This window comes from Rutilus rutilus (genome assembly GCF_951802725.1).
Source record: "Rutilus rutilus genome assembly, chromosome: 23".
Classification (NCBI taxonomy): domain Eukaryota; kingdom Metazoa; phylum Chordata; class Actinopteri; order Cypriniformes; family Leuciscidae; genus Rutilus; species Rutilus rutilus.
This window is the reverse complement of record NC_140233.1, coordinates 15,609,732-15,620,068: the sequence shown is the minus strand read 5'-3', so window position 1 is coordinate 15,620,068 and position 10,337 is coordinate 15,609,732. Positions and strand designations below refer to the sequence as shown.

At 37.7% G+C, this 10,337-nt stretch overlaps 1 protein-coding gene across 2 annotated transcripts; it reads left to right on the top strand.

The window, feature by feature from the left end:
• The first annotated feature begins 262 nt into the window (after positions 1-262).
• Positions 263-10,045, top strand: api5 (apoptosis inhibitor 5). 2 transcript variants are annotated; one of them, XM_084396342.1, is made up of 14 exons: positions 263-626; positions 1,812-1,973; positions 2,057-2,150; positions 2,280-2,345; positions 3,355-3,506; positions 4,050-4,256; positions 4,700-4,804; positions 5,015-5,104; positions 5,209-5,387; positions 6,897-6,990; positions 8,590-8,646; positions 8,728-8,822; positions 8,913-9,055; positions 9,141-10,045. In XM_084396342.1, exons 1-14 carry the CDS (start codon positions 555-557, stop codon positions 9,218-9,220), a joined length of 1,596 nt encoding a protein of 531 aa, XP_084252468.1. In that variant the 5' UTR covers positions 263-554; the 3' UTR covers positions 9,221-10,045. The 2 variants fall into 2 exon arrangements, with proteins under 2 accessions (XP_084252468.1, XP_084252467.1); XM_084396341.1 differs by having other exon boundaries at positions 314-626; positions 4,050-4,277.
• The last annotated feature ends 292 nt before the right edge of the window (positions 10,046-10,337 follow it).

The window sequence follows — 10,337 nt, the reverse complement described above, 5'->3', positions numbered from 1 at the left end:
GTTTCACGTAGAGAATGAGTACAATGGGGCTAGACAATAGGATGAATGTTAAAGGGCTAGTTCTCCCAAAAATGAAAATTCTGTGATATTTACTCACACTCAAGTTTTTCCAAACCTGTATGAATTTCTTTCTTCTGCTGAATACAAAAGAAGATATTGTGAAGAATATGGGTAACCAAACAGTTTAATGTTCCCCATTGACATTGACATGACTTCCAAAGTATGGAGGGGAAAAAACACTATGTGCCATCAAACACCCAATCCAGCAGACGGCGCTCTCAAACAACGACGCTCTCAATCACGTCCCAAAAGCGCGGAAGTGACGTTCATCCCGCCGCTGCACGCACAGAGCAACAAACCCAAGCTGGCGAATTGCACGCTACAGCAACGTTTACTGTGAAAACAACAGCACACTCACGGCCCACCTCACATCTGTGCTTTCATAGCGTGACGCGTTTGAGCACATCTCGAGCGGATACAGCGGTAATATCACAGAAGGAGCAGCAGAACTGCCGAAATTCATTGAAACCCCCGCGGTGAAGTCGGACACGCTGATGGCGGCGACAGTGGAGGATCTCTACCGTAACTACGGCATCCTCGCCGACGCTAAAGAGGATCTCAGCACGGTAAACAAAACCTCGCATATCTGTGCTGTCGCTCAATAGCAACAATACCCTTTAGATGTTCTTTTTGGGTGGGAATTATGGGAAAAATATTAAAGACTGGTGTGTCTGCGAGGCCTCCTCGGACCACTAGCTCATTAGCCCTAATAGCTTGCGATAGTTGTACATGCTAACATGATCATATGCGTGCATTTAGGGAAGTCCTCGGAGTTTTTATTCTGTATGCAACTGATGAAATACTTTGGTTTCTTTGAGGTTTGTTAAGAGAAAGGCTATTGCTACGCTGTTAGCGTAGCGTGTTTGTGAATTCGGGTTCCCGCTGTTCTGCGCACTGTAATACTGATGAATAATTAACAGGCTTTCAAGAGGAAGGAATTTACATAATGCAAATCTTATTTTGCTATAAAACCATAGTTCATTTTCGTAAGGAATGTATGTTATGTATTTATATATTCTACATATAAATAACTTTATTTGATCCTTGCTCACCTTGCTCGTTTATTTGATTGAAATTACAGTAAAAAACTATAATATTGTGAAATGTTGTTATTACAAATTAAAATAACAATTTTCTAATTTAATATATTTAAAAAGTAATTTATTCATAAGATGGCAAAGCTGAATCGATTATAATTGGTGCTCAGTTAATAATAATTGTTCATCACAGCTAAATATAATTGCCATCACAGCAATATATTACATTTCAAAATGATTTCTAATAAAATAAATATTTAAAATCGACTCGATATTTAAAATATCATTATAAGAAAGTAAACGTTAACTTAATTATTGACTGGTTGTGTATTATTAATCATATCGTAACTCAGTGCTTCATGTATTAAAATATGTAGGCCTATTAAACTTAAAATACATAAAATAGCCTAAAATAAAACATTGCTAGTAATTTTTTAATTATCATGGTAACTCTTTACAATAACATTTGATTTAACATTAGTTAACATCAACTAACAATGTACAGAACTTCTGCATTTATTAATCTTAATGTTAATCTAAACATTTACTATCACATTTTTAAGATCCTTTAATAAAAGAGGTAAAAATATATTGCTCGTTGTTAGTTTATGCATTAACTAATGTTAACACCTTATTGTTAAGTGTTACCGATATCATTAATATTTAAAAATCAATATTATTAAATGTCACTTATTATTATGTATTGTTTTTCAGCACAAAGATGCGTATCAGGTCATTCTGGACGGCGTGAAAGGAGGTGCAAAGGAGAAGCGACTGGCCGCACAGTTCATTCCTAAATTTTTCAGCAGTTTTCCAGAGCTGGCCGACGCAGCCATCAACGCACAGCTCGATCTGTGTGAGGACGAGGATGTATCCGTGAGTACATTTGCATGTTGTGGTGGGGGGTGATATCGGAAAACGCATCTCTACATTGTCGGTGGTTCTTTTCTGAATTACAGATCCGAAGGCAGGCTATCAAAGAGCTCCCCCGTTTCGCATCAGGAGAGAATTTACCCAGAGTCGCAGACATCCTCACACAGCTGTTGCAGACAGGTAGCCTACAGAGATCTCACACTTACTAACAACATGCTTTTTTAGATAAAGTACTCTCATTCCTGCATAAACTATTGCATCTGAATGACATGCTGTTTGATCCTAGACATTTCTTGTCATCTCTTCTAGATGATTCCGCTGAATTCAATCAAGTTAACACAGCCTTGATCTCCATATTCAAAATTGACGCAAAAGGTATCCATTTCCGTTATGCTCTCAGTGCTTTGTGTAGAATGTGTTTTTTGTTAATTCTACATATACAACACTGATTGTTTTTGTAATGTGTCTGTCATGGCTTAAAGGGATACTCCACTTTTTTTGGAAATAGGCTCATTTTACAACTCCCCCAGAGTTAAACATTTGAGTTTTGCCGTTTTCGAATGCATTCAGCCGATCTCCGGGTCTGGCGGTACCACTTTTAGCATAGCTTAGCATAGATCATTGAATCGGACAGGACCATTAGCATCTCTCTCAAAAAAATGACCAAAGAGTTTTGATATTTTTCCTATTTAAAACTTGACTCTTCTGTAGTTACATCGTGTACTAAGACCGACGGAAAATGTAAAGTTGCGATTTTCTAGGCTGATATGGCTAGGAACTATACTCTCATTCCTGCGTAATAATCAAGAAACTTTGCTGCCGTACCATGGGTCCAGCAGGCGTAATGATATGACGCAGCGCGTGAAAAAAGTCCACAGCTCGGTAACTTCCAACGTGACCGGGACTAAGTTTGTCTAACCTTTTGGACCTATTTTCAGGCGCTGCGTTATATCATTACGCCTGCTGGACTCATGGTACGGCAGCAAAGTTTCTTGATTATTACGCAGGAATGAGAGTATAGTTCCTAGCCATATCAGCCTAGAAAATCGCAACTTTACATTTTCCGTCGGTCTTAGTACACGATGTAATTACAGAAGAGTCAAGTTTTAAATAGGAAAAATATCGAAACTCTTTGGTCATTTTTTTTGAGAGAGATGCTAATGGTCCTGTCCGATTCAATGATCTATGCTAAGCTATGCTAAAAGTGGTACCGCCAGACCCGGAGATCGGCTGAATGGATTCGAAAACGGTAAAACTCAACTGTTTAACTCTGGGGGAGTTGTAAAATGAGCCTATTTCCATAAAAAGTGGAGTATCCCTTTAAAGAGTCTTATGTTGAAGGTGAAGTTGTTGTCCTCTTTTACCCTGGTGTCTTTCTTTAAAGGAACTCTGGGAGGCTTGTTCAGTCAGATCCTGCAGGGAGAAGATATTGTTCGAGAGAGAGCGATTAAGTTTCTCTCTACTAAATTGAAAATGATGCCAGATGACACGATGACAAAGGAGGTTGAGGATTACATCTTCGTAGAGACAAAAAAGGTATCTGCGCTCAATTCATATTTTTATTTCCCGCACATACATTACTCAAAAGTTTAGGGTCTGTAAGATTTACAACTTTTTAAAAAGTCGTCTCTTCTGCTGTCCAAAGCTGCATTTATTTGATCAAAAATACAGTAATTGTGAAATATGTCAAAATTGCTTTTCTATTTGGATATATTGTAAAATGTAATTTATTCCTGTGATGCAAAGTTGAATTTTCAGCATAACTCCAGTCTTCAGTGTCACATGATCCTTCAGAAATCACATCAATACAATGATTTGGTGCTCAATAAACACTTTTATTATCTATTTATTTGATAATAGTGTATGTTTCAAGTTATAATTTGAGATGCTGTATTTTTAAACAAGTATCACGTTTTTGGAGAGTCACGCCACATGACATTTTACAACCTGAACTAACCTTGCCTTGTCATAGAAAGGTCAAATTGGTTGCACCACATGAGTTTGATGTGATGAACAAAGTTTATTTTGGCCTTTGGATCGTCCTCACGCTTGACCCGTCTCTCTCTCTCATCCTCTTAGGTGCTAGAGGATGTGACGGGGGAGGAGTTTGTGCTTCTGATGCGCATCCTGTCCGGGCTGAAGAGCATGCAGACCGTGAGTGGGCGGCAGCAGCTGGTGGAGCTGGTGGTGGAGCAGGCCTTCCTGGAGCAGGCGCTTAACCCTGCAGATGCTGACAGCGTCGACCGGCTCTTACAGTGCACACGCCAGGCCTTGCCACTCTTTTCTGTGAGTGAAACCACAGCAACGGTCAGCACTTCAAATATCTCATGCATCACACCGTGGTGGATGTGATCAATCAATATAGTTTTGTTTTTCCAATAATCAGCTATTGAATTTTTGTCAGTTTCCGGCAAAAGCTCAGAAGCCTGAATACATTGTTCAGCATCTGAAACTAACGATGGGCATTTTCTGTTAAAAATGCAAAACTTGAATTCCAGACAAAAAGAAAAAAATTGGTGTAGCCTCAATTTTATTTATATTAACAATTTCACACAACAAATTTTTTGTATTAATGTTTTTATTGTTTTATAGTTTGTTTTCCATTCGTTTCAAATTTTGTGATTTTTTTTTTTATGTGTTCTTTTTGGTCATGTCTTCCACAAATATATTTTACTAATAATGGTGCAAATCACAATTATTGAGAATTTTTTTGTCCTTGTCTCCTGCAGAAAAATGTGCATTCTACTCGCTTTGTGACATACTTCTGTGAATTTGTTCTGCCCAACCTCAGTCTGCTCACCAGCCCTGTAGCCGAACTGGACATCCAGCTTGAGGTGTGTATCACATGATGGAAATCACAGAAGGATCATTGGTCAAAAATGGTCTGAACCCTACACATAATCTCTGAATATTAAGCTTGGATATGAAAGCGATTTTACATGGGGGGGGGGGGGGGGATTACATGCTTTTCTTTTTATAAATGTCCAAATATTCATAGAATGCTAGAAATAAATGCTTGAAAAGAAAATATTTTTGCTTCGCAGGTACTAAAGTTGTTAGCAGAGATGAGTCCGTATTGTGGGGACATGGACAAACTGGAGGTCAACCTCAATATGCTTTTTGAGAAGCTCCTGGTAAAGGCATACATTAAACTCCTGAACTCACACAGGAATTTTGTCATCAAACATCCTCTTATTCTGTGTTTTTGTTCCCTTTCTCTGTCCCCTGATGCCTTCAGGAGTTCATGCCCCTGCCACCAGAGGAGGAGAATGGAGAGAACGCTGCGAATGAGGAGCCCAAACTACAATTCAGCTACGTGGAGTGTCTGCTCTTTAGCTTCCACCAACTGGGCAAAAAGCTACCCGACTTCCTCATCGACAAAATCAGTGCAGAGAAGCTGAAGGACTTCAAGATCAGGTCAGATCTCACATGATTCAGCAGAAAGACAACGGATGTGTTGCTACTGAAAACATTTAAAATCTTGAAATATTTGCATTACTAGAATTGTTACAATATGAAGAAATCATTAGTACCATTACTAAGTTTCATGATTCTCAAAACCAATTTCGATGCCACAGCAAAGACAAGGCTTTTTTTTAATATGTACACACAATACCGCACAAAGAAATTAATACTTCTGTTCAGCGAGGACACATTAAATTGATCAAAATTGACAGTAAAAACATTTCTATTTCAAATAAATGCTGTTCTTTTGAACTTTCCAGTCATCAATGATTTCTGAGAAAAAAATGTATCACAGTTTCTAAACATATTAATCAGCACTACTGTTTTCAATATATAATAAATGTTTCTCGAGCAGCAAATAAGCTTTTTAGAATGATTTCTGAAGGATCGTGACACTGAAGACTGTACTAATGATGCTTCCATCACAGGAATAAATACAATTTTAAAATTTATTCAAATAGAAAATCATTGTTTTGAATTGTAACATTTCACAGTATTCAATTTTTTTTTTTTTTTTTTTTTTTATAAATTCAGCCGTGCTGAGCAGAAGAGACTAATTGCAAAAAAATATAAGTTACTGACCCCAAACTTTTACATTATTTGGCTATTATTTTTTATTAAACAACTAAGTTATATACAGGGGTGCACATAATAACCTTTTTGGTCTGGTTCTCAAGCGAGCACCTGGAGACGCTGCTTGATACTCACTTTACACGGCACACTTATCCTGCAAGCTTTCCTCCTGACTGCTCTCCTCACTATCTTCTTTTCTCTCCAACATGGTAGATCTTGATGATAAATGTTTTTATTTTATTTTGTTAACATTAATGGCACAGACAACAGCAGGAATATTAGGCTGCTGTCACTTTAAGACCGCATGGATATACTGACACATCCTGTTTCTTTCTCAACTGTTCACTTATGACATAACCGAGAGAATACTTGCAGAGATGGGTATTTTGACATAATTTTGTGTGTGTCCGTTCAAGCGCAAGTAAAGACGAATCAATTCGGTGTTCAAGCGCTGTCTGTTTCAGGTCTCTCTCTCTCTGCGTGCGCGAGTCCTGATTTTCCCCTCTTTCTCCACGTTTAAAATCATTTGAATGTGTAAATTGGCAAAATACGTCAAAATTATAAACTTTCACTCTATGATGGTTAAACTGAGCAGTTAATCCGCGAATCACATGCATGCCGAACCTGGGAGCCATTGCACCCTTAGTAATTAATAAACATATTTATCATCATGATTGTTATCTTACCAGAGATGGATACAAATCCTACTCCAGTAAGAAAACGTGTCCCTGTCCCCAAAAATGTTGGTACTCAAAAGGGCTTCCCTCCACGTTTTCTTGTACGCGTTGTTTATTTTTACCACGCATGTGCACCCCTGATTATATACACGCTTTGTGAAGGGCAGGTCAACAGCGCATTCAGTTATTGATTATTATTATTATTTCACAGGTTACAGTACTTTGCACGGGGACTGCAAGTATATATTCGACAGCTGCGTGTTGCTTTGCAAGGCAAGACTGGAGATGCACTGAAGACAGAGGAGGTATATCATCACACTTTTTGCTGTGATATTTGGTCTGTAAAAGTAATAGAAATAATTTAAAGCTTCATAGGATTTCTAAAACCACTGCAGAAATTAAATTCTACTTGGCAAATCCAAGCTGGTAAAAAAAAAAAAAAGGGAAAATATAGTGATAGAAGTCACATGACAATAGAGCTGCACTATTAACCGTTTAAAAGCAGCGATCTCATTCCTAAAGGATCATAAACCTTTGACAAAACCACACCTGAACATTCAAATCTGTATTCACACTGCCGCTGACCAGAGGGCAGTTGTCATGCATAGGTATGAAACAAATTTAGTGTTTTCAACCACATAGTTTCATTATTTTTGTTACAAATCTTCATATCACAGAAATACTGGAATAAAAGTTTATAGTGTAACACTGATGTCTACAGTAGCGATCAAAATAGAGCAATTTTTTTTACTTTTGAAAGTAACAAGGTGCTTTCAAATAGACCTTTATCACACTTCCTATTTCCCGTAAGCGAAGCAGTGTATGGCTTCTTCCGGTACTATCACAACTAATGCCTGAATCCTCTCGCTGCTGTTACTGCAGCCAGCCGGCTGCTCTAATTCTAAACAAAGACACCCTTACATCAGTTTTCACCATTTCCCGACACGAAAAGAATTGAGGAAAGCATGGGTGGGATAAAGGCTCTTCGCTCTTAGGAGTATGTTCAGGTGTAGTAGAATTAAGTATTTCGAAACTAAGGATGTTTACGTTAAATCTTCAACCGGCTGAAATGTTCCTCCTATAAATGAGCATTCTGAATAATAAATACATTTCCAAACTAACCTGACGCAGTCCAGTGCTCGTCTTCTCATTAAGTGTTTTTCTCTTAATGATCATATTTCATACCTGTTGAATTAAAAAAATTTTTACTGAATTTGACTGATAAACACCCTTACGAAAATTATTCATGGTTTTATTATAGAAAAATGTAGTAACCATGTGTTTTTTAATTTTTTTATTACAGTTTTACTTCAAATGCCTTGGTTAAACTATGGTTAGCAAAACCATGGTTGATTTGTGGTTACCATCGTTGAACTATAACCAGGTTTTATTTGCAGTAAAGAGTTGAGTTTGAGTTTGAAAAATCCCTGTACACAGATTTCATCAGAATATCTCTTCTCCTGTCTCTGAAAATGTCCGGATTTTGATGCTCATTTTAAGAGGCGTTTATTCAACTAGGTCAACTAGGAAAATATACATAACCGGAAGAATTGATACACTGCTTCGAGGAGCACTTCCAGTAATCAATTCCGCTGTGATTAAAGGTCTATAACAATTTCAGCAATTACATTGTTACGCCACCAGGTGGCCACAATTGACTGTTCTGTGTTTGTCATTGAATCATTCAGATTAATTAAATATTTGAAATAGACTGCAGCAATTAACATTTTGTCAGAATCTCTAGTAAATTACATGTTTTGTTTGGTTGTCTGTTCAGAATCGTGGGAGATTGGGATCTCTGTTTGAAAAAAAGAAAAGAAAAAAAATCATGATTCTCAATTTATCCAGAATCGTGCAGCTCTAAATGCTAACTTTCGATCGCTTCTTTTTTTTTTCCTTCACAGAATAAAATCAAAGTTGTGGCTTTGAAGATCACCAACAACATAAATGTTTTAATCAAGGTAACATTGAATTATTCTTATTGAGTTTTTATATCGAATTTTGAACATAAGATCTTATTTGTTTTCTCTCATCTTCACTAGGATCTGTTTCATAACCCTCCATCCTATAAAAGCACAGTCACTCTGTCCTGGAAACCGGTGCAGAAGACAGAGGGGGGGGCGGCAGCGGTAATTGGGTACGTCCACGGATCAACTTTGGCATCCAGACATCGCCATGTTTAGTCTGCTTATTAAAGTTTTTGCCATGATCTCTGTATATCCTACAGCCAGAAGAGGCACTCTGGAGAAGACATGGGGACAACAGCGACAACAAAGAAGCTTCCCACAACTTTGCCCAGGAGGGACGCCCGGCAAATATACAATCCGCCCAGCGGGAAATACAGTGCCAGCATTGGGAACTTCACATATGGTGAGTGTCTAATCAAATCCTATGCAGTAGTACTGTGTGTGTGTGTGTGTGTATAACTGATCTCTGATGTCATCTGTGCCCTCAGAACAACGAGGAGGCTTCAGGGGCGGCAGAGGCCGGGGCTTCGGAGGAAGAGGGAACAGAAGCCGAGGCCGGATTTATTAAGAGGACTGCATATGTTTCTATACCCATGCAACTGCATTACCACAACACAACAATATCTCTGCTGTGTTGACACTGTTTCTCCCCGCTCGTCCTTCCTGCGTCTCACAGACCTCCATCCATTCTGTTCCTCTCCACATTGTTTTTTTTTATTCTCGGGTGTTTTTGAAAATCCTTACACAGCCTCTTTTCAGTGGTTATCCCTTTGGTTACAAATGTGTGGATTGTTTTTCTTTCTGGATCATCTTTGTGGAGCAAAAGACTGCCAAGGTGTATTTGAGTTTTAAGTGTTTTTGTATGGTGACATGCATCCTTTGTATCTTTTTTTTAACTTTTTAATTTTTCCGAGCTTTTGTTGGTTCAAAAATCACAAATTTGTAAGACGTAAAAAATATCCTTCTGAATTTTATCATAAACTTGTTGTGGGTCAAATCTTATGCTATCTTTCTTTTTTCAGGACATAAATATTTAAGTTTGTATGACGCCTCATGTGACCTGATGTTTGTTTAACTTAATTATGTTGAGTTAAAATATAGATACCCCCTCCCCAAGAGAGAAGTAAAATATTTTGTGGAACTTGTCCTTTTAGAGTAGGAATGCCTTGTCTTTTCAATCTATTACAAAAATAATTTAAGCTTCCAGACGTTTTCAAATATTGCTCGCGTAGATTTGAGTTCACTTTCAATTTCAAAAATTGTGCATGCTTAGATTGTAGAAGATATTTCAGTGTTTTTGATTTAAGCAGATTAGATTATGTATTGCAGCTGTTCGTTTTCATTGCAAACAAGTTTTTTTCACCCACATTAAAAATCTTTTTGCATTTTTCAACATTCTCGTAGGTTCATTTGTGAATGTTGGGGGAAATATTTTGTCCGAAGGTGCCATTATTCTTGCATTCACATAGTCTCTACTAACTTTCATGTGCTTAAGAGATAAACTGCTCCCAAATGCCTTGCTTACAATTATGCATTTGGCAGATCAGTCTAAAGGGACTTGGATTACATGCAAGGTGTATTTTCTCAATCCTGGCTTTCCTTGGATATTGAACCCATGATCTTGGTTTTGCACTCTATTGTTTGAGCTACAGCATATGTAGGCTTACAGAGTTTAATGTGTGTAA